The sequence below is a fragment of the Giraffa tippelskirchi genome, chromosome 12 (assembly GCF_054371585.1).
Source record: "Giraffa tippelskirchi isolate mGirTip1 chromosome 12, T2T-mGirTip1v1.2.pri, whole genome shotgun sequence".
Lineage (NCBI taxonomy): Eukaryota > Metazoa > Chordata > Mammalia > Artiodactyla > Giraffidae > Giraffa > Giraffa tippelskirchi.
The window spans coordinates 22,626,586-22,652,048 of record NC_137286.1 but is presented as its reverse complement, the minus strand read 5'-3'; the positions used below and the strand labels follow the sequence as shown (position 1 = coordinate 22,652,048).

The 25,463-nt window shown below is 33.8% G+C and overlaps 1 protein-coding gene and 1 non-coding gene across 16 annotated transcripts in view; both read right to left on the bottom strand.

Moving 5' to 3' along the window:
• Positions 1 to 25,463, bottom strand: part of RALGAPA1 (Ral GTPase activating protein catalytic subunit alpha 1) — a 205,752-nt gene that overhangs the window by 38,904 nt on the left and 141,385 nt on the right. For all 15 annotated transcript variants that reach the window (XM_081547902.1, XM_081547901.1, XM_081547900.1 and 12 more), the window contains 4 exons: positions 24,175 to 25,039; positions 20,615 to 20,686; positions 13,579 to 13,702; positions 8,480 to 8,635 (listed from right to left, as the gene is read on the bottom strand). In XM_081547902.1, the coding sequence (XP_081404028.1) occupies positions 8,480 to 8,635; positions 13,579 to 13,702; positions 20,615 to 20,686; positions 24,175 to 25,039 (1,217 nt within the window). The remainder of the gene's footprint in view (positions 1 to 8,479; positions 8,636 to 13,578; positions 13,703 to 20,614; positions 20,687 to 24,174; positions 25,040 to 25,463) is intronic.
• TRNAN-GUU (transfer RNA asparagine (anticodon GUU)) lies at positions 10,201 to 10,272 on the bottom strand. The gene has a single exon. It is a non-coding gene; the product is annotated as a tRNA-Asn (tRNA).

Below are 25,463 nucleotides of genomic sequence, written 5' to 3'. Positions count from 1 at the left end.
CGTATTTCTAGATAAAATCCAGAAAAAAATGGATTTAAAGTTAAAATCAGACCAAGCAGTTCTATAAAGCTCATTTACTTGTGAAACTATTGTGACCAAATTTCAAAACAGAAAACGAACTGCTGTCCAAGACACTAACAGTGTTTCAGAGGGAACTGACTTAAATAAAGTGCTTCTTTCCCCTCTTTTAGGGGGTCCAGGAAATGAAAGATAGGCTAGAGAGTCCAACTAAGTAGGTTACAATTATCTCAACTTGATCTTCATCAAATTCCTAAAAGGGTGATTCAGCTACCTATGAAGCAGAGTATCAGCAAGTGGCTAAACAAGGAGACAGAGGAAATGAGACAAGCTCCTGTGAACACTTTATACCAATGCTTGCAGCACTTTTGATTTTTAGGGGTGAATAAACTCAGTTAAGTGGAAATTATTTTTAACCATTTTCTGTCAATCTTCCTCAGGTAGAGATAATTTATAGAACAGAAGGTTGGACTGGAGTTACATCAAGATTCTTAGTATGGTGGTGTAATTTCTAAGAGAGACTACTTTGTTAGACTGAATGCTTGGTTAATTTGTTAAAAAAAAAAAAAAAAGTATAGTTACTCCATGTTGTAAAAATTCTGTTGCTATCATTTTGATCCTTGAAAAAGCCTTTCCTGACAAGAAATAAACAGCTACACTTATTTACCTCTATTTACCAAAGACATTTACCTCTAATTCTAAGAACATAAAATGCTTAAAAATAATTTACAGAACTACCACATGATAGTTTAAACAAAAAGTAAAAACTAAAATTAGTTTCTATAAAATGGATATAAATGATTTTCTCCTATCAAGTTTAAAACAAAGAACCAGAGTCATAAATAATTCTGCCTTGCCAGAGGCACAGCTATTTCTTTATACTGACTGTTGACTATCTAATTTAATTAGAGGTATTAAACTCCATGCTGAGGTCAACAAGCCTTACTTCCTTCAATATTACACTTCAACCAGTGCTCATTAATGTGTCTACTGAATGGATTAACACACCTAAAGATGTATGTACAAAGGAAAGGGGGACAACCTAATGATATCCAATTGTTCATTTGTAATAGGACACATGTTCTAGGCCTCAACTTATTACCACTAATGTGGAATTTATTAAATTCAGGAGAAAAAATACCAATACAGAAAGTGATTTTTTTATTAAGGAGAACTGGTATAAGACAACTAGTTTCTATGATGAAGTTTAAGCATTTAACCTTTTATTAAAAAGAAACTGATACTATAATAGAGCTAAAATATAAGCTTGTTACTTAGAAAAATCTTACATACTGTAGGACTCTGAAGAGCACCGAGCAGAGAAAATAGGTAAAAAGAAACCTCATAGAGAGAGCAATAAATATTAAGCTTTTTTGATATCTATGAAAAGAACGTTTAGAATAATTTATACTGAATTCTGAAACAGGGTAAATTTTTCCTCTCTACTGAATTAAGTGAAATATTGCATCAATTTAGTCCCACCTTGATAGAGTAGATTTTGTTTAAGATTACTTAAATTACTACTGGAGAAAACAATAGAACTATACCTTCCAAAATGATACCACTTTATTACATATTGTTTATAATTTTGACAGGTTTTTTTTTATGGTATTTTGTTTTTATATGTGAAAGAAGTGATATTTTGAAGATTTTTCACTACAACAAACAAACAAACTCCTAACGTGCTTTAGGTTAAAAAAGCCTATCTAGCCAGGGTAATTTTCTTCAATAAAACAGGTATAGCTACTTTAGCAACTAACATAACAGCATGCTTGCATTATAAATTTTAAAATGATAAATATATGCTTACATTTTTATTTTTTATCTACCTACCTACCTACCTATTTATATATTTATTCTGGCTGCACCACACAACATGTGGGATCTTAGTTCCCTGACCAGGAATTGAACCTGTGCCCCTGAATTGGAAGTGCAGTCTTAACCACTGGACCACTATGGAAGTCCCTGTATTTTTAGAAGTTACAATACTTCTTACATTTCAGTACTAAACAACTGGGAAATTGTGCCATGTATCTGCCTGCATTCTTTTTTTAATAATTTGAAAAAAAAACCCCACTAAGTAATTAGAAAAAAATACCTGTCCTATTCCACTTGGTAAATTGTTAAAATATACAATTTTACATTTATAATTAATTAACTTAAAGGGAGAGAAAAATATTTTTGTCTAGGGTGTTGTGTCAGCAAAACTGTGGACCAAGGAATTGTTTCTTTACAGACCCTGAAAAACCATGATCTTATATACAGAAAACCCTGATTCTACAATAAAATCTGTTAGAACTAATATATGAATTCAACAAGTACCAAATTAACACACAAAAGTCAGCTGCATTTTTAACAACAGAAGAGGAACTTGTAAAAACAATTCAATTTTTAATACATTAAAATAATAAAATATTAGCATAAGTTTAAGGAGGAGAAAGACATATGTTGAAAACTACAAAATATTGCTGAAAAAATATGAAAGACTACATAAAAAAATGGAAATGTTTCCCATATTCATGGATTGAAAGGCTTATTATTATTAAAATGACTACTAAAGTGATCCAAAGAGTCAGTGCAATCCTACTGAAATCCCAACAAGGTTTTTCACAGAAATAGAAAAACCAATCTTAAAATTCATACAGAATCTCAGGTGACTATGAATAATAAAAACAATCTTGAAAAAGAAGAATGAAGTTGCAGAATTCATATTACTTGATTTCAAAACTTACTACAAAGTTACAGTAATTAAAGCATTTAATTAAAGCAAAAGGACATTTAGACCAATGGAATAAAATAGGGAGTTCAGAAGTAAAGTTTTACATAGATGACCAACTGATTTTTGACAAGGGTGCCAAGACCCCTCACTAAGGGAATGTGTAGTCTTTTAAACAAACACTGGTGCAACAAATGAATAGCCATATATAAAGGAATGAAGTCAGACTTTTATCTCTTACTCTACACAAAAAAATAACTAAAAATGGATCCAAAACATAAATATAAAAGCAAAAATTAAAATACTCTTAGAAAAAAGCACATGGGAAAATATCCACGACAGTGGATTTGGAAATGAATTCTTGAACTGATTAAGAAGCAACAAAAGAGAACATTGTTAACAGAACTCCATCAAAATAAAAGTTCTGTGCATCAAAGGACACTATCAAGAGAGTGAAAAGACAACCCACAAAATGGGAGAAAGTATTTGCTAGTCATATATCTGATAAGATAGTAACATCTAGAATATATAAAGAACTCCAACAACATAACCAGAAAATTACAAGCAACCTAATTTAAAAAATGGGTGGAAGAGTTGAATGGACATTTCTCCACAAAGAAGATACACATATGGCAAATAAGCACATGAAAAGATGCACATCATTATTCAAAAGGGAAATGCAAGTCAAAACCACAGACAGTATAACACTCTGCACCTATTAGGATAGCTGAAAACAAGTAATGGCAAGGATGTGGAAAAACTGGAATGTTTGTGCATTGGCTAGTGGAAATGTTAAACGGCACAGTCAGTTTGGAAAACAGCTGGACAATTCCTCAGAAAGCCAAACATATAATTTCCATGTTACCCAGCAATTCCACTCATAAGTCTATACACCTAAAAGAACAGAAAATAGGAATTCAAACAAATACCTGCATGACAATGTTCACTGCAGCATTATTCACAATAGCTAAAAAGTGGAAACAACCCAGTATCTATCAATAGATATATGGACAAACAAAATGCATATACATATCATGGGATACTATTCAGTCATAGAAAGGATGAAATTCTGACATGCTTCATCAATGAAGCTTGAAAACATGCTAAATGAAATCAGACACAAAAGGACAAATACTATATGATTCCAACTTATATAAGATATCTAGAATTGGAAAATTAAAAGAGAAAGAAAGCAAATTAGAGGTTACTAGGGGCTGGGTGTAGGTGGTAATGGAGAGTTATTGTTAATGGATATAGAGTTCTGTTTGGGAGGATAAAGTACTGAGATTTCCAGTTTCCAGCCTGGCAAGTAAGGAGAACAGAAGTTATCATTCTCTCCTATAAACAAGTAAAAAGCTGAACAACTAAAAAATCAACTACAGTACTCTTCTTAGATCAGAGAAGTGAGGTCATAGGGAAAACTGCTGTTCCAAAATTGGATAGGCAAATATGACGAATAACAATTTAACAGAGCAGAAACCTCTGCACGAACCAGCGCCAGAGAAGGAAAACCCGAGTTGTTGCTGACAAACTGCTGGAGACTCAGTGTAAATAAGAGTGACAGAATGAAGATCAGAACCATAGTAAGATATGGCAGGGATGCGGGAATTACAACTATGATTAATATGCTAAGGGCATTAATGGAAAAAATAAACAACATGCAAGAACAGATGGATAATGTAAGCAGAGAGATGGGCATTCTCAGAAAGAAAAAAAAAATGCTAGAGATAAAAGAGACCAGTGCAAGTAAAATGAGGAAAGCCTCTGATGGACTCATTAGTAAACTGGACATGGCTGAGGAAACAATCTCTGAGCTTGAGAATATAACAACAGAACTTTCTGAAACTGAAAAACAAAGAGAAAAAAAAAAACCCAAAAAAATCTCCCAATATCCAAGAACTGAGAGATAACCACAAAAAGTGTAACATTTATGTATAGGAGGAGAGAAATAAACAGAAGCAATAGGATTGAGAATTGCCCCAAATTAATGTTAGACACCAAATAACAGATCCAGGAAGCTCAGAGACCACTAAGCAGGATAAAAGGCCTCCAAACTACATCTAAGCATATCCCATTCAAACCTCAGAAAACCACAGATGAAAAAGTCTTGGGAGAAGCCAGAGGGAGGAAAAACATTTTACCTATGGAGAAGCAAAGATTAAAAATTACATCTGATTTCTCCTAAGCAATGAAAGGAGGAAGAGAGAAGAGTAAAACATTTAAAGGGCTGAGAGGAAAAACTACTAATCTAGGATTCTATACCCTGTCAAATTATCCTTCACAAGTAAAGGGGAATAAAGACATTCTCAGACAACAGCAACTGAGGGAATTTGTTGCCAGTAGACCTGCCTTAGAAGAAATACCTTTTCAGAGAGAAGAGAAATGATATATGATAGAAATCTGGATGTGCATAAGAAAGGAAAAGCATTAAAGAATCAATAACTGAAGGCAAAATAAAAACTTATTTTTCTTATTCTTAATTGATCTAACACATAGTAGTTTAAGGTAATAAATGGCAACAATGTATTTGACAATGTATGCTTATGTATATAAGCGCTTCCCTGGTGGCTCAGACAGTAGAGGATCTGCCTGCAATGAAGGGGACTTGGGTTCGATCCCTGGGTCAGGAAGATCCCCTGGCAAAGGGAATGGCAAAAAAAAAAACAACCAAAAAACCCACTTCAGTATTCATGACTGGAGAATTCCATGGACAGAGGAGCAGCGGGCTACAGTCCATGGGGTTGCGAAGAGTAGGACACAGCTGAGTGCCTAACACACTCATCTATATATATGGTTAAGTAAAAGTGAAATGAATGATAGCAATGACACAAGGGATAGGAGAGAAAAACTGGGCACATAGGTACTTTCAGTGAAGCAGCACGTGTTATTTGAAAGAGGACTTAGTTATAAATAAATAGTATAAACTCTAGGGCAAGAACTGGAAAACAATTTTTTAAAAAAAGCACAAATGATATGTTAAGAAACAAGAGAAAATGGAATCATAAAATGCTGTTATAACCACAAATGGCAGGAAAAAAATGTAAAATACAAAAACAAAGAACAAGAGAAAATAATAACAAATATGGTAAATATTAGTCCAATTATATATTAATTATCACTTTAAATGTCAGTGACTCAAATACATAGAGACTGTCAGAGCGGATCAAAAAAAAAAAAGCCCTAACTATATGTTGTCTACAAGAAATCAACTTTAAATACAGAGACACGTACAGATTCAAAGTAAACAGGTGTAGAAAGATATACCATGATACCACCAGTAAGAAAGCAGGAGTAGCTATACTAATTTCAGAGAGAGCACACTTCACAGCGAGGAAGATAACCCGGGATGTAGAGAGGCATAACCTAAAGATAAAGAGGTCAATATTCCAAGAAGACATAACCAATCCTTAAGGTGTATGTACCTAACAACAGGGTGTCAAAATATGTGAGGTAAAAACTGACAGCACTGCAAGGGAAACAGAAGAATCCACTATTACAGTTGGAGACTTTAATACCCCTCTCAGAAAAGCAGAGATCTAGCAGGCAGAAAATTGGTAAGGATATAGTTGAACTCAACAGCTTCATCAATCAAGTGAGTATAATTGACATTTATAGACTATTTCATTCAACAATAGCAGATTACACATTCTTCCCAGACTCGCACACAACATTCACCAGATAGACTATACTTGGGCCATAAAACACACCTTAACAAATTAAAAAAAAATAGAAATCATATGATGTCTGCTCTTAGACCACAATGGAATTAAACTAGAAATCAATAACAAAAAGATAGCTGGTAAAGCCCCAAATGCTTGGAAATTAAACAGCACAGTTCTAAGTAACACATAGGTCAAAAAATATTTTGAAATAAATGGAGAAGTTCTGGAAATAAATGTTTGTGATGGCTGTACCACACTGTAAATGTACTTCGTGACAAAGAACTGTACATATTAAAATGGTAAATTTTATATTTTATATACATATTTTATCACAATAAAAAATTTCTGTACTTATAAATGAAACAAACTATTAGTATTGAAGGTTTAATCCCTCAATATACTCTAATATATCCAATACTTAAAAATTTCACCATTTAGGATATAATTTTAATTAGAATTCAACCATTTAACTATTCTTAAATGGTGTTAACACATTTCCAAAATTAATTTTGCTGTGATAATGGATTGTTAAGCATCCATTTCAGATTCTTCTTAATTAAGGAAGACCTTTGTGACTGTTGTGAAGGAAATAAGAAATCTTAAGACATTTCTATGAAGGTTGCAAAACTACAACTTCAAGTACCTGATAACCATCAGGTTTAATATATTGAAGAAAAAATATCCTACCTTAGTTTCTTTAAAAAAATTTCAACAAAAAATGATATACTTTGTTCTGCTCTTATGTTTGCAATTGAAGATACTATTAATTTTAGACTCTGCTCTGGGGGTTTAAAAGTTGTATCCATGGTTCCATGAAAATGAGGATCACTGACAAGTTCTTAATGATTACAATAATTTATCTTTTTGCACTATACCCATAATTGTCTCTAATTTCAGTATGGCTTATTTTCATACAGATTTAAAATGAGAAGATGGACGAAAGTGCTTAACTGAAGTTTTACTGAAGTTTTATGCCAACCCAACTCTTTACCATTTTCTTGTCAGTATTCATGTCTCATTCTGTATTACTAAAAACTATATCCTAAGATATTCTATAGAAAGTCTGTGACCAAATATTCTTACCTTCCTACACATCAATTACCTATACCTTTACTATTCATTCCAATCTAATTAGCATCCATATATTAGTTATTCTAACCATTACTCATTTAGTAGGCAATTTCCAACAGTATTCTAAAATGTAAACAAAAAACATCAAGGGTATTAATTCAATCTTATAAAGTATTTGAGAGGAATTCTGAAGTTCCTTTTCAAAAGAGTATAAGTATAAAACTGTTTTCATAGGTTATTAATGAACTGTGAAGAGCTCTGATACTAAGTAACATAAGAGTACTGAGTAAAATGATCTATCATATTAATCAGGTTACATTCACCAGTGGTTCTGAATAAACTGAGGGATAGGAAAAAAAAGAAGATAAAAGAAATGGTGGATAAAGTTTCACTTGAAAAATATATTTCTCCCTAAAAACACCAAACATGGATTGAGCACACACAACTTTATTCCAGGGTATGTCTGTGGTCACTAGGATGATTTTTGAATGCTGGTGTCTGCTACAGCAAAATGGTGGTGTAGGTTTTAAAAGACATAGGCCATTAAAACCATTTCACTATACCGCCCATAAATTCTAAGGCAGTGAAATCTATTTTAATGAATTAAGACTTATTTTATCTGCTATGTTAATTTTAGTTAAAATTTATTATAAAGCACATTTTAAATGCTTTATAATAATTCACATTTTCATTTTTTCCCTTTTCCCTCAATCAATATAAATGTTATATCCATCTCTGTGTGGGGACGTGAATTATAATTTCACCAATCTGAACATATACAGTAGTTTTTCAATTTGTCAAATGCCCATTTTCTTGAAGGCATATGCTTTTTTAAGACTATAACCTTCAATCATATCATTAAGGAAGACAGTTTACTCTGCAACAATACTGTATCTTAAGACAGTACTAGGTGAAGAACAGAGTACTCAGAAACAGCTCTTAATCAATTAGCTTACTTGCTTACATATTTTACCAAGATTCTAACTCTGAGCACTTTTTCCTTACCACTTACTTTTTTGGTCAAAGAGTCATCAGAATCCGAAGGCATTCTTGTTGACACATGAAATATTACTTCAACGGTAGAGGTAGCAAAATATGGTGTGGTCAATCCAGTGCTTTTATTTTTTTGTAGTCCTCCCATGAAACCACAGTGGTTTGTAAGATTTACCTAGAAGCAATGAAAAGACACATAATGTTTATTAACTAAACCAAACTAAACTCACTATGGAAAAAGACTCAAATCTGTCACTTTGCAAAAATATGGGGAATGAAGTCTTTTGCATACTACCAACCATGGCTTGTCCCAGAATTATTAGTTAGAGCTATTCTCTACACTGGTAGATCTTCTTAAGTATCTGAGGATCTCTAATTAGTAGGACCTAATTAGCAAAGGAATCAACTGCTGAGCACTATGCATCTTTTGTTAGGCTACTAGGTGTTAAATTGTAAAGGCTGTGGGGGAGACACCAAGGGCAGAGAGTAAAAATCAAGTGGCAAAAATCAAGACTGGAAATGATCTGGGGAAAAGTTAAAAAACAAAACAAAACAGTAATGTCACTGTGATTAAATAATTAATTTGGTGTGACATATTTATTCATCAAAACTGGCTTCCTAATTATTAGTACCTATCATAGCCCAGAACAAAAATACAAAAACGTACACTTCAAATGCATTAAAAAAACTTCAAATTAATCTGTGCAAAGACTTTTAAATCTCTTTTTCCAAATTATAAGTATGATATATTTAATATCAGGGTCATTTCACTGGATGATAGCCCCTGGACTTGTTCGACACACAGACCAGTAACTTGTGCTCACTGTAAAAAACCAAAGAAATATTGTAAAGAAAAACCCAAAACTTAAACACTGCTTGTATCTCTCCATTCAGAGAAACCAGCTATGCATATGCTTGTAAAAAACAAAATACAAATAAGTGCAAAGTAGAGACTTACAAAAGCAAATTTCTGCATATTTGAACTGAACATGTCTCTAATAGCAGTATATCCTATAATGGCTGAATGTATAAATAACAAGTTAGCTATCATGCCATTACTATAAGATTTCCTCATTTATAATGTTTTAAATTTATTTTTTAACTCAGTAATACATTCATACAATTAAAAGTTCAAAAGATACATCAGTATTTTTTCTTCCATATTTCTCACCTCTAGCTACTCAGTTTCACTCTAACAAGGCAATTTCTTAAGTATGCTTCCGAAAATGTTCTCTATATACAATTAAAATTTAAAGGTATGTATGTGCGCATGCACACACACACAACATAGATATAGTGTTCTGCACCTTGCTTTAATGCACTTAAAACATCTTCAAAAATAATCCTTATTAGTAAAGAGCCTCATCTTTTTGTTTTTATGACTTCACAGAAGTCCCTTTTCTTGATGTACAATAATTTAATTAGTGCCCTACTTGAAGGATATTTAGACTTTCCCAATCTTTTGCTATTACAGTCAATGCTGCAATGGATAACACTGAACACATATTATGCTGCATTTGTGAAAGTAGATCTGTAGATCTGTCCTACAGATCTAGGACAAACAGTCAAAAGTGGAAATGTAAGTCAAAGGACATGTGCACTTCACAAGTGAAGTGAAATTGCTCAGTCGGGTCCGACTCTTTGCGACCCCATGGACTGTAGCCTACCAGGCTCCTCAGTCCGTGGAATTTTCCAGGCAAGAGTACTGGAGTGGGTTGCCATTTCCTTCTCCAGGGGATCTTCCCAACCCAGGGATCGAACCCGGGTCTCCCGCATAACAGGCAGACGCTTTACCGTCTGAGCCACCAGGGAAGTTCTGATTTTGAAACCCACTACCAAATTGCTCTCTGTAGACTGTACCAACAGTTGCATGAGAGTGTTTCCCTCATACATTCTCAAATATATTATCAAACTGTATGACCTCTGCTGATAGGTTAAAAAATGATATTTTAAGTGTACATTTTGTTGTTTTCTTTTAGTGAGAAAGTTATTTACTTTCAAGTCAATTTTCTCAGTACATAAAGGAGAAAGTCTAAGTTTAGCGCTCCTTGCTATAAAACAGTTCTGTAACATGTGCAGATCTCTATTTTTTAATTAAATGTTTTGTCTGGAGATTAATTATAGATTCTCCAAAGTTTTAAGAAATAATAGAAAGAGATCTTATGTACCGTTTGCTCAGATTTCCCCAATGCAGAACCATATTATAACCAGGATACTGATATTGACATGACTGAGACAACATTTTCATCACCACAAGGATTCCCCGTGTTGCCCTGTTAAATGACCCACACCCACTTCCCCCCTATCCCACCTCCTTCTTAATGCCTGGCAATCACTAACTTGTTCTTTACTACTAAAACTGTCATTTCAAGAATATTATGTAAGTGGATTATATGGCATGTAACTTTTCCAAATGTTTGGAGATTCTCCCATTATTTCTCTGTTAATGATTTGAAGTTTGATCCTACTGTAGTTGGAGAACACACTGTATGATTTCAACACCTCGAGATGTGCTGACATTTCTTTTAATGGTTCATACATGGTCTATCTTGGTAAACGTTCCTTAGATACTGAAAATATGTTATGATATTGCTGGGTGGAGTGTTTTATATAAATGTCAATTAGGTCCTATTGGTTGCTGGTGGTGTTGAGACCCTCTATATACTTGCTGATTTTCTGTCTACTTCTCTCAGTTGTTGAGAGAGGGGTAAAGTCTCCATTTATAATTGTGAATCTGCCTATTTCTTCTTTCGGTTCTATCAGCTCTGCTTCACATATTTTGCAGTTCTGTTGTTTGCTGCACACATGTTTAGGATTTTTAAGTCTTCTTAGTGGACTGACCCTTTTATCACTGTTACAGAATGTCCCTCATCTCTGATAATTTTCTCTGCTCTGAAGCCTACCTTATTTAATATAAATTCAGTCACTCTGGCTTTCCTTTAAGATTTCCACAATTTTTTCTGTCCATTTACTTCCTACCAGCCTATATTATTATACTCGAAGTGAGTTTCTTTTACAATTCATATAAGTGAGTCATGTTCTTTAACCCACTCAGCCAATTTTTAGAAAAAAAAAATTTATCTATTTATTTGGCTGCCTTGGGTCTCAGCTGAAGCACGTGGGATCTTGGGATCTTTCCCAAGAAAGATCTTGGGATCTTTCGGCATGCTGGATCTTTCATTGCGGCATGCTAGCTCTTTCCTGTGGTTTGCAGGCTTCTCTCTCAAGTTGTGGTATACAGGCTTTAGAGCATGTGGGCTCAGCAGCTGCAGCACATGGGCTTAGTTTGCCCTGAAATATATGGGATATTAGTTCTCTGACCAGAGATCAAACCTGCTTCTCCTGCACTGGAATATGGATTCTTAACCACTGGAGCACCAGTGAAGTCCCGACTCTGCCAATTAATTGTTATGTTTAGACCATTAATATTTCCTGTAATGACAGATATATTAGAGCATAAGCTCACCATTTTATTTTTTTGTTCTCTGCAAATCTGCTGTTTTATTTTTTCTATCTCCTATGAGTTACTTGAACATATTTTAGAACTCTGATTTTAGTTTTCATTTTGAGTGTATCTTCCGTTATGTTTCTTACTAGTTTTTCTTGGTATTTATTATATTAAACATACCTTATTACAGTCTACCGATGTTGTCATTTTACCAGTTTGAGTGAAACATAGAAACCCTATGTCACCTTATGTCCTTTAACCCTCCCCTGTTTGTAATATAATTGCCATGAATATTTGCTTGGTGGTGGTGGTGTTTAGTTGCTAAGTTGTGTCTGACTATTTTGCGACCCCCATGGACTGTAGCCTGCAAAGCTCCTCTTGCATGGAATTTCCCAAGTAAGAATACTGGAGTGGGCTGCCATTTCCTTCTCCAGGGTTTATTTCCAACCCAGAGATTGAACCCACGTCTCCTGATTTACAGGTGGATTCTTTAACACTAAGCCACATGGGAAGCCCAATTTCCAGTATACTATAGTTATATCTGAGTACTTTACATGTATTTTCCCCTCATACCACAATTACTGAAGCCCATGTGCCTAGAGCCCAAGTTCTGCAACAAGAGAAGCCACTACAATAAGAAACCCATGCAATGCAATGTATAGTCCCTGCTAGACACAACTAGAGAAAGCCCACATACAGTAATGAAGACAGCACAGCCAACAATGAATAAATTAAAAATAAAAATTAAAAAAGTAGGTTCCTCCATTTATATGTATTTTTAAATATGAATTAAAATTTTAATACATGATGAATATATATGTATATTCATCAAAATCTCAGAGCACAAATTTTGCTGATCCAATATATATAAAATGTTTGCTATTAATGACAAATCAATCAGCCACATCAAATTCATTTTCTGTTAGAACATGTCTGACTCACCATTTTACAATTTAAATAAACATACCAATTCAAATCTCTATGACAAACACCTCACTTCCCAGTTATAATTATTAAGACAGACAAATTGGTTCAGGAATCTTGATGTGAATTGGTTACTAGCATGACATAAAGTGCAGCACCTTCCAATATTTCCTGCTTTGCGATTGGAGATACTCTCTCTCAGGAACATGCCCTCTTGAATGAACTGTCTCTTTTTTGGGTACCAAACCTTAGAGGGCAATGTAGGCCTCAGGTGAGTGAGAGGTATACTTTAACAAAGATGAAGAACAGAAAAGGAGAGGCAAGAGACTGGTAGAAAGGTTCTCACACATTAATTTTTGTAAAGTTGAGGATCTAGAAACTTATCTCCTCAAAACTAACCATGCCAACATGGTTAGTTAGAATCCTTGGGACAGTCCTAGAATATTTATATCTTCATTTTAAGATCACTAGTCTAATGGTCATAATTGTGAGGAAAATCTGGATCTTTTCAGTTTATGAGTTTAGCACACTCTGACAATATATTATATGATAAAACAGTCAAAAGATTTCCTAAGTCCCAATTGCTGCTGTCTTTGTAGATGAGATATAAGGCAGAAACAGTAACAAATCCATTGTTAAGTTTCTGAGTCTCCTAAAATAATGCTTCTAAAGTCAACTAAAAGGAAAAAGAAAACTGCTGCTTCCAAATAGAAATAAAATGATATTTATATAATTTAAAACAATACCTCCCAACCAAGACCAGCTACAAAATCTTCATATGCTTGACTTCCTCCTGTATTGGTGAGAATGGAATGTTTGTCTTCTTGTCCTTCAGCAACATAAAATACTGCAATCTTGTGTGTCTCTCGGCTATAAAACAAAAGATTTCACCATTCATTTAATCATTAATTCATCCAATAATAAACTTCTAAATATGGGGCAATAAAAAAGATGAAAATGAATTAAACCTTATAATCTACAGAGAGAAATCTAAGTAACTGTAAGTAAAAAATTCTGAAAGTTACAAAATTGTGATTTGAACAGAAGAAAAGCATGATTACTTCTGACTGAGATATTAGAAATTTAAAAGAGAAGGTAACATTAAGCTCGGTAAAGGGAACTAAGATTTGACAGATGAAGAAGAGAATGTATCAGGAAAGACACATAGTGTGACTGCACAAAGCATCCAAAGAACTACCTGTTGTACAATGTAGCTGAATCCCAGAGTTAGAGGGACTGTGTTTTAGAACTAAAACTAAGTAGGACTACAGAGAAGAATAAGAAATGATCCATTTTTCCAAATTACTTATAAGAAATTCAAACATAAATACTATAAAACTTTATGAAATAACTAACAAGTTCTGAGACATTTTAGTTTTAGTTCTCCCTAAAATTAAAAATGCTCCTAAAAGCAAACTTCTTGTATGAAATTTGGCGTTCCAAGATAATAATAAAAGACTCAAGCAAACAACAACTACCAATGTACTTCTGATTCAAAGACACAAAGTAGAAAGTAAAAGAAATGGAAAAAGATGCTATGCAAACAGTAATCAAAAGGGCTGATGTTGCTATATTAGACTTTTAAATAAAAATGTTACAGATAGTTCACAGAGAGACGTCCTAGGGTGAGGTGGGGACTGGTCTGGGTGCGAGGGGTTCTTTTTCCCCTTTCTGTTGTATGTATGTCATTAATCTTACACTTCTCCCTCCTCCCCGCTTGTCTGTCCCCATCCCCGTATTTGTATGGTACAAACAGTAAAGACTAAAAAGCTATTAGAGCTAGTAAATGACTTCAGAGAGGATTTAGGATATAGTATCAACATACAAAAAATCAACTGTACTTTTATAAACTAACAGTGAACAATCCAAAAACAAAGAAAACTATTTCTTTTATAATAGCATCAAAAATACACAATAATAAAAACGCTTAACAAAAGTACAAAATTTAAATACTCTGAAAGCCACAAAATGTTGTTGAAGAAAAGTAAAGATCTTTAAAAAAAATCCCATATTCATGGACTTAAAAACGTATTGATAATGTTTACCGAATTGATTATAAATTTAATACAACTTTTACCAAAATCCTAGCTTCCTTTTTTTTGTAGAAGTTGATAAGCTGATCCTAAAATTCACAAGAAAATGCAAAAAATTCCAAATAGTGAAAATAATCTTGAAAAAGAAGAATGAAGTCAGAGGACTCATAATTCTCAGTCTTAAAGCCTGCTACAAAACTATAGCAATCAATGGACTGTGGTACTATCATGGAAGTGAAAGTAGTTCATTCCTGGCCGACTCTGTGACCCCCTGGACTGTAGCCTGCTAGGTGCCTCTGTCCATGGAATTCTCCAGGCAAGAATACCGCAGTAGGTAGCCATTCCCTTTTCCAGGGGATCTTCCCAGGGAATCCTGTGGTACCACCATAGCAAAGACATATATATGTGGTCTTTTGTGACAGGATTTTTAGCACAGTGTTTTCAAAATTCATCTATGTTGCAGCATGTGTCAGCACTTCATTTCTTCTTATCCCTGAATAATACTGCATTTGTGAATGTACTACATTTTGTTTATTCATTCATAAGTTGTTGGATATTTGCCTTAGTTTCACTTCTCGGCCGTTATGAATAATGCTGTTATAAACATTTGTGTCATTTTTTAACGGACAAAAAAGGCTTTTTGCAACAGTACCAAGCCAATTCAATGGGAGAAAAAAATTAGTATTTTCAACAAAATGGTCCTGAAGGAACTGGATATCTGTAATGCAAAAGAATAAAGTTGGAATCTTACCTCACATCATATACAAAAATTAAAAAGCATTACAGACCCTAAATATAAGGCCTAAAATTATAAAAATCTTATTAAAAATTAGTTCACAGAACTATAAAATGTCCATGTAAAAAAACAACATGAATGTTTATAGCAGGATTATTCATAACAGCCAAGAAGTGAAACTAACGCAAATGCCCATCAACTTATGAATGAATAAACGAAATGCAGTATATTCACGAATGAGTATTATTCAGGGATAAGAAGAAATGAAGTGCTGACACATGCTGCAACATAGATGAATTTTGAAAACACAGCACTAAGAAGCCCTCACAAAAGACCACTTATGTTTGATTCCTATTATATTAAATATCCAGAACAGGCAAATCTATAGAGAAAGAAAGTAGACATATGTTGTCTACAGCTGGTGAGTAGGGAGTAGTGTTATGGGGTAATGGAGAATGACTAGCAATGGGAACAATGTTTCTTTTTGAAGAAAATATTCTAAAATTAAATTGCTGTGATAGCTGTCTATGAATATACTAAAAACATGTACACTTTGAGTGAACCTTATGGTATGTGAATTACATCTCAAGAAAGCTGTTAGAATTTAAGCTGGAAGTATGAAGTAAATTTAAGTTGGAAGTATGTGTAAATTCTGATCCTGGCAGAAAGGGGACCTCTCAGTGTTCTCAATATTCCAGGTAAAGGGCTATCAGCTAGAACTCATAAATCACAATTTATAAAGTTGAGCAGAGTTATACAGAAATGTTCACCTAATACTAAGTCAAAAAGAGAAATACATGTGCCAAATAGGAAAATTTAGAAAATAAATCTTTAAAATGCAAAAGTAAAAGAGGAATCACTGTATATTATCTATGTCCTTTTTAAACTTTGTAAAAGTAGAGCTTGTTGTTGTTTGGCTGCCCAGTCGTGTCTGACTCTTTGCAAATCCATGGACTGCAGGCTTCTAATGTGAAGGAGACCTTACCTGCCCTTTAACATCAGATGTTAATTTTTCACCATTCCTTCTGATTTTTCTACTTACTACTTCTACTAAAATGCTTGGTATATATCAGATTGCCATTAAATTATTATGTACCACAACAGTGAATGAAGTAAACTGAATATTCATTATATGAATCTGGCTGTAACATTAATTTTAAAAACATGAGAACAGACAAAAATTTAACTAAAATATTCTAATAGGTGAACCATGCTCTAATTAAATATGAAATTCTAGTAAATTTAACCCAGCAAGAAGTCATAGGACCTAGGCAGGTTTATCCCAAGAATGGAAGAACTATTTAATATAAACAATCTAATTAGTATGTATCAACTAGGTAAGAAAGCAAAGGCTGACTGCAAAATAAATAAAAATATATGAACACTTGATCTGATGCTGAAAAGGATTCTGACAACATTTAACATGTGTTCATTATGAAATTTCATAGGAGACAAGCTCCTTTTTCAGTATGATAAAAATAATCTATTTCAAACTAATAACCAATATTTTACTTAAAGATTAAACAGAATAGTCATTTCTATTAAAAGTAGAAAAGACAGGGATGACCAGTCTTCCTATAGTTATTTAATACTGTAGTAAAAGTTTTACTCAGTGCAATAAGACATGATGATATAAGCAAAAAAAAAAAAGCATAACTTTTTGTCATTACTTTTTGAAAGGAGATGATTTGCAGAAAATGATTATACACCTAAACAAGTTCTAAGAGTGAGACAACTATAAAAGGTTTAAAGTCAGTAAGAGAATTCATTAAGGTATTTGGATACAAAATACAGTGAGGGGAAAGATTCTACTCAGAATAGCAACACAAAAGTAAAATATACCCCTAAAAGTAATGTCTGGGTCTCAGAACAAATAAGAAACACTCTATGATTATGAATGGGAAGAATGACAATAATAAGGGTGTTTACTCTTTCCACAGGAAAGTTTTATTGCAAATCCAATCAAAATATCAATGGGATTTTTTTCCCCTGTAATACAACATCATAATTCTAACAAAACTCTGGAAGAAAAAACAGGTAAGAACATCTCCAAAAAGAAGAATGTGTGTGGATGAGATGAGGAAGAAGACTGATTCTATCAGATACTAAATTATAAAGCTGTAATAAACAGGAACATCTCCAGAAAATTGACAAATTAATAGCAATAAACAGACAGCTTTGAAACAGCTTAATATTTGATAAAGACAATATCAAGTCAATGGGAAAGATATGGTCTTTAACAAATTCTATAACAAATTATAGAAATAGACTATTTTCCAACATCCAATGTGGTTCCATTTCTCATTCCATAAATCAAAATACATTACAGATGGGATAAAAAATTAATATAAATACTTAAAAACCTAGAAGGAAATGTAACTATTTAATTGATTTTAAGACAGAACTCTCTAAGCACAATTACAGAAATTAAAAAGATTGAGAGATAATAATTACTACATAAAAATGAAAAACTTGTATGCTAAGCAACCTAAAAATGTTGAAAACTGAACTAGAACTCCCACAATAAACACAAAAATTAATCCTTAAGACATATACACATGTAAGAGAGCTCTTACAATTAATAAAAATTCCTAAAGAGTAAGAGACAGTAAGAGAGAATTTGGAGACAGATTAAAAATTTTTTACAAATATATGAAAAATATTAACTTCACTAGTATTTAAAAACTATAGGTTAATAAGATACCATGATCTGCCCCTCAAACTATAAAAATTAAGAAAATGTGATTAATATCTTGTGCTGAACAGGCTGCAGTTACACAGTGTTGATGGGATTAGAAATCAGTACTTACTGGAAAGCAATTTTATAGTATATATAGCCTGAAATAAGTTCTTATGCTTTGACCTAAGAATTTTATTTCTAGGAATCTACCATAGGGGAAGAAATAAAAACTCATGTCAAAAATTCATAGAACTTGGTGCCATAAAAATATTTTTTTTGAAGAATATCAAAATGGCTGAAGAAAATGCTCACAATATAGAGTTTCTTTTAAAGACATAACTTGCTACATATTACTGTGATTCCAATTTTGTAAAACAAAAATGATATATATGTCTATCAAAAAGAAAGACTAAAATACATAAAGAAATGTTAACAACAGTCTTATGAATAACAAGTGTTATTTTCCTATTTTCTGTAGTAGCCAAAGAAATCATACATTATTTAAAAAAATTTTTTGAGGAAAGCTAAAAACAAGGGAAAACAAGAATGACTGGAAATGAATATAAACTACATTTTTCTATAAATTTGGTAGTAAAAACATGAAAGGGATATACTATAGCTTGAAAGGATAAAAACTGAGGAAAGTTTTGTTTTAAACACATAACAAACTAACTTAGAGCAAAAGAAGTAGCTACTGCTGCTGCTGCGTCGCTTCAGTCGTGTCTGACTCTGTGCGACCCCGTGGAAGGCAGCCCACCAGGCTCCTCTGTCCCTGGGATTCTCCAGGCAAGAATACTGGAGTGGGTTGCCATTTCCTTCTCCACAAGAGAAGTAGAAATACAAGATAAAGAAAGAATAACTTTCTGAAGATCCTAGAGCAGACTAAGAAGGTAGGAAGCAGAAGCACAGAAAGAAAAAAAAATGCTTTTTTGACAAAGAAAACGAGCAAGAGAAGATGGCTCAATACAGAGAAATTTAACAAACGAAGATGTAAGGTATGTGTGTTTGATGTGGGAATGGTCTGAATCCTCTTCTTCACTTTGCATTCCTACAGAATAGTGATGGCAGGGTGAATGGCTTGTTACAAACTAGTTTCTCAATGGTCAGAACATAGAGATGACTTTTGACTATACTGACAGTTTGAGGAACAAAGAAGTGGTTTATAATAATTACTTTAAGAAGTATTATAAAAGTGAACAAGGGATAAAAAAATTTGCCAAACAACAGAGATAGCATTGTCGAAGTAAAGATCCATGAATCCACAGTAACTCCCTCTATCATACTGGTCTGATAATTTTCTCTAGTAATGTACTGCTGCCCAGTAGAGAAAGCAGATGTTAAGAATGATTCTGATTAAAGAACAGGTTATAGAAATATGTATCTATATCTATAAACTTCACAGTTTTGCGGTTGTAAGAGAAGGCATTTTAAAAATGGTTAACAATATGTGAATTTGCTTGACAGGCAAGCAAGTAGAACCAGTAGTGGGTGGGCAAACTGACTGGGAGAACATGAAAAGCAAAAACTGTAGACACAAAAGTATAAAACACCACTCAAGCAAGATATTGACACAGTTAAGAAAGGTGAATGTTAAGGATGTTGTGGATTTCAAATTTCAGAAATATAAGCATTCTTAATAATGGTAACATCCAGAGTTGCTTTACTGATGTTTTTCTAGTTATACTGCCAAAAGGCACCTATCCGTAAATTTTATTTTTATGAACCTAAAAAGTAAAGTAGTACATATATGTAAGTTGACCATATGGGAATTTCAGCTAAGTAATATTTTGTAGTTTCTAGTATGAGTTTCCCAGGAAATCGCATCCAGATACACCAGGAATCTAGAGATTATTAAAATAGTGGTATAACAAGGTTTTCACACCAAAAGCCACATAAAAATGGGTTTATATCCAAGGTCTTAAAAAGAAATCAGATTTATAGCAATATAACAAACTATCTCCATCTTCTTCATTTCATTAATATTTTTGTAGCTACTAGCTTATATACACCAGTCATTTCACTTTGGCCTCTTACACTAATCAAAAGGGAATATCTAAGTATGGGGAAACTAAAGGACATTTTATAGGTTCAATCAGACTTATTCAACTCAAAAGATGATTCTGAAGTATATAAAAAGATATAAATAATCCAAAGATACCAAGCATTTAAATGTAGCTGTACATTTTTTTAAATGCTTATTATTTCTAAGATATGTGTCAGTGAAAAAAGTTTGTGTTCATAAATTTATACTTCAACAATACATTATTATTCACATTATGAACAGACAGAGCTGAGGTGCTAGATACAGACTTGAAAATTTCTCAACAACTTACCACTGCCTTGAGTCCAAGTTCCTAAGTTCTCTAAGTAGTTTTTCATTTTTCTTCAGGAGATGAAAGCTCCTCCTAAATAGAGAGATTTATAAACATTTTCATCATCTTTGCAGTGAATGACATTACAGTCCTGGAAAGACTTTCCACTCTACTCATGCAATTCTTACACTTTTCTTGCCTTTTCATACTTCTAACACAAAGGAGAAGAGACCCTAAAACAAATGTAAAGAATATATGTCATTCAAACAATTAATCTCAAAAATATACAAGCAACTTCTGCAGCTGAATTCCCGAAAAATAAATGACCCAATCAAAAAATGGGCCAAAGAACTAAACAGACATTTCTCCAAAGAAGACATACAGATGGCTAACAAACACATGAAAAGATGCTCAACATCACTCATTATTAGAGAAATGCAAATCAAAACCACAATGAGGTATCATTTCACACCAGTCAGAATGGCTGCTATCCAAAAGTCTACAAGCAATAAATGCTGGAGAGGGTGTGGAGAAAAGGGAACCCTCTTACACTGTTGGTGGGAATGCAAACTAGTACAGCCACTATGGAGAACAGTGTGGAGATTCCTTAAAAAACTGGGAATAGAACTGCCATATGACCCAGCAATCCCACTGCTGGGCATATACACCGAGGAAACCAGAATTGAAAGAGACGCGTGTACCCCAATGTTCATCGCAGCACTGTTTACAATAGCCAGGACATGGAAGCAACCTAGATGTCCATCAGCAGATGAATGGATAAGGAAGCTGTGGTACATATACACAATGGAATATTACTCAGCCATTAAAAAAAATACATTTGAACCGGTTCTACTGAGATGGATGAAACTGGAGCCCATTATACAGAGTGAAGTAAGCCAGAAAGAAAAACAACAATACAGTATACTAATGCATATATATGGAATCTGAAAGATGGTAACGATAACCCTATATGCGGGACAGAATGAGAGACACAGATGCATGGAACAATTTTATGGACTCTGAGGGAGAAGGTGAGGGTGGGCCGTTCTGGGAGAATGGCATTGAGACATGTGTATTGTCATATGTGAAACAGAGCACCATTCCATGTTCGATGCATGTGACAAGGGCTCGGGGCCGGGGCAGTGGGATGATCCAGAGGGATGGGAGGGGGAGGGAGGTGGGTGGGGGGTTCGGGAAGGGGAACACATGTAAACCCATGGCTGATTCTTGTCAATGTATGGCAAAAACTATTACAATATTGTAAAGTAATTAGCCCCCAAGTAAAATAAATAAATTTATTAAAAAAAAAAAAGAATATATGTCATTATTTCTATTGAGGCTCTTATACATTTCTGCTTGTGGATCATTATCTCTTGACCATGTAAATGTCTCCTTGCAGATGCTGTGAGTTTCCCAAACTCATATTCAGAAAAATGGATAAAAGTACTTTGTAGGTTCCTTCTCAAGAGTTTCATAATAATGTGTGAGAAAGCTGTCCCTCGTGAGAAATATTTCACAAAATCTAACTCTTTACCTGATAGGGATGCACAATCCAGATGGAATTTGTTTCTTTCTTGTTTTACATTACATGTATTTTTTACACTACAAAGCAGTGTGTAAATTTTACCAAATACATTATACAGGTGCTGAATATGTATAAATTACATTCATGAAAGTAAAATAGAGCTTCCCTTCTTTAATTTTTCTCAAGAAACAATATATGGGCCATTGCACAGCAGAAGAGAGTAGAATAAATTTGTATTAGTAGCAATTACCTGTACTGGACATACCAAATTGTGTTCCTGATATAACCTGGTTTTCCCATAAGGCAGAGGATATCCTCTTTTAATAAATGGAAGTGTTTAAACCAAGTAAGATTATAAACACTAGGTAAGCAAGTAGAATTCCAATTCAATGCTTTACATGTGTCTGAATTACTTTAAGATTTATTCATCCAGTTATATCTGAGCTGCCCTACTATAAATTGAACAAAAACAATACATTATATATATAAAAACACTGTGTCTTTCACTTCCCTACAGCTTTTAGTATCACAGAAATTAAAAAAAATAAATGTATGCTAATAATGCTTATTCTTGTACAGTTTACAGTTACAGCTTATACTTGTAGAGTGTACAGTTTTACTATTTTATATACATTGCCTAATTTAATTCTCACCATCATGTGAGGTAGGAGTTATTTCCTCAATCTGCAGACTGGGGCCCGAGGCTCAAAGTTTAAGTTTCTCTAATTTGGATCTTCTGATTTAAGTCTCATGCCTTTTCATTTAACTCCTACTTAACTTCCTTACAAAACTGTGTGTACTGCAAGTTTTTAGTGAGGTTTTACAATATGCATGAAAGAAAACAAAATTAAATAACATTAAAAAAAATGAAATCTAAATTCTTTTTGTGATTTGATGCTAAATCCTGAGTTAATTTCTCTGATACAAACAAGCAAGTATCATATCACCGTTTGTCTAAAAAAAATTAGGCTTATATGACACAGTAAGAAATATACACTGGGGCTGTGTCCCCAATTCCTCAAACAGAGCTCTTAAAACTCTTATAATTTCCTGAGTGTAGGAGGTGACAGTAGAGTCTTACACAGACTTCCTAAAACCTCTGGAGTTTCCTTTTAATTTTGTTCTAATAAGGTAACTGTTGGTGGTGTTCTCGATAACTTCAGGATGGTGCCTCATCACCAGAAAGAGTAAGCCACCAGAAAGAACAAGCTTGAAACTTTCAGCCCTGCCTCTGGGGAGAGAGAAGAACTAGAGAATTGAGTTAATAATCAATCATGCCTGCACAGTAAGACCTCCATAAAAATCCCTTAACAACGGGATTCAGAGAGCTCCCTGGTTGAACACAATCAATGTGCTGGGAGGGTGGCACACTCCAACTCCACAGGGACAGAATTTCCACACTTGGAATCCTTTCAGACTTTACCCTAAGTACCTCTTCATCTGGCTGCTCATCTATATCCTTTAATTGTCCTTTATAACAAACTGATAAACCTAAGTAAATGTTTTAAGAGTCATTATAATTAATTATCAAATCCAAGAACGGGGTTGTGGGAACCCCTGATTTATAGTCAGTTACCCAGGAGTATGGATGACCCAGACTTGCAATTGGTGTCTGAAGTAGAGGGCAATCTAATCAGTCGAAGCTCTTAACTTGTCTGTGGTAACTCCAGGTATTGTTGAAACTGCCTGGTGTGAGAAACTCACACATTTGGTGTCAGAAGTGTTGTAATAAAAAATAGTTTTTCCTATTAGCTTACATGAAGGTTGGAAAAAAGCTTTTTCTCATTTATTTGAGCTATGCGTTCTAAGTCAGATAGTTATACTAGTCATTATGAAAATGTTAAGAGTTAATTCATTATAGTCAATTATCTTCTTACTCCTTTGAAACCTGATTATGACTCAGTGGACTAAAAAGAGAAAATCTGCTTACTGGTCAAAGAACTAATTGGTAGGCAAAATTTAGTGAGGGAAAGAATGGAGACTAAAATGTTGATCATAAGATGAATAAGACTAATATTTCTTTAAAAAAAAGGAAAAACCTGTCCTTTATTCTTACCTTTTGTCCCAGGAATTCATTCCCAATATACTAAGAAGCAATCTGCAATAATAAAATGCTGACTGAGGTTTCTGAGGTATTGGTTCATCTTGTTCTGCAGCTTTCATGTTTAAGTCATTAAAGTGTTTTTCAACAAATTCTTTTTCCTCTGTATGCTGCTTAAGGATAGCATTAATAACATCATTCTCCTGTTTTTCAGAAATGCACACAGGCTGTGGAGCAGGAATATTAAGTGAGACTCCAGTTCTCTGTAAGCATTCAGGACTGGTTACACCTAAATACTGCAAAAGCTCATCAAGAACATCTTCTTCATCTCTTATTGTGTCCCAAGTTGGTACAGTTTCTCTAAAACTTCTTTTAAACTGGAGGGAACTCCCATCTTTAACTGTTATATCTTCTAAGCATTCATTAGATGCAGAAGGCTCTTCTGGCTTTTCTTGGTGAGACAATGAAAGCACGAGAGATGTAGGTTCTGATAGACCACTTACAAGAGGTGGTCCATACAGGATGGCAGAATCCCATGAATATTTTCCAGACAGATCACGTACTATAATTCTGACATTTGAATTGGCTGATGCAAGACCAGCAGATAAACCTCCTCCAGGTATACTCTCTTCAGCTCTGATCTGGATACAAGACACTAAGGTGGTGTTGTTTAACACAAAAAACTGAATATTTGGACTCTCGAAGAGTTCAGGGGAAAGTTCAGTGCTTTCACTGTAATGATTGTCATGATTCTCACACACCTGACTTGTTAACATAGCAGGACCACCACTCATTGGATAATGGCCCAAGTGATTCACCAGATGTGTAATAACAGTGCGGGCAGCTATGGAGATTAATCCTTGTTGCATTTGAGTTTTCACTAGGAATAAAGAAAAATATAAGTGAGTGAGAATACTGCTGCTTCTTAGAGAGTCACATAACAATAAAACAGCAAATAGGGATTCCATCACATTATCAAAATCACATTCAAATATTAGAGCAAATATTTTCAATGTAGCATATGAACTACAAGAATGATGGCAAAGAAGAAGAAAACTACTCTGATCAAGTTTTGTTTATTTTTATAAGAAAGCCCTTTTTGAAATTTTTGCTTATGGATTCATATTAATAATTTAAATGGAGGCCCTTAAATGTACATCATACCTCCAAAGAAGGTTCAAAAGTGTTTTAAGTCACGTGAAATAGCTTAGCTCCCAGATTAAAAAGTCAACGAAATCCAATTGATAAGTTTCTTATCTTATCAGGAGATGCAGAGACATAGTTTGTAACATGCCTTAAATGTC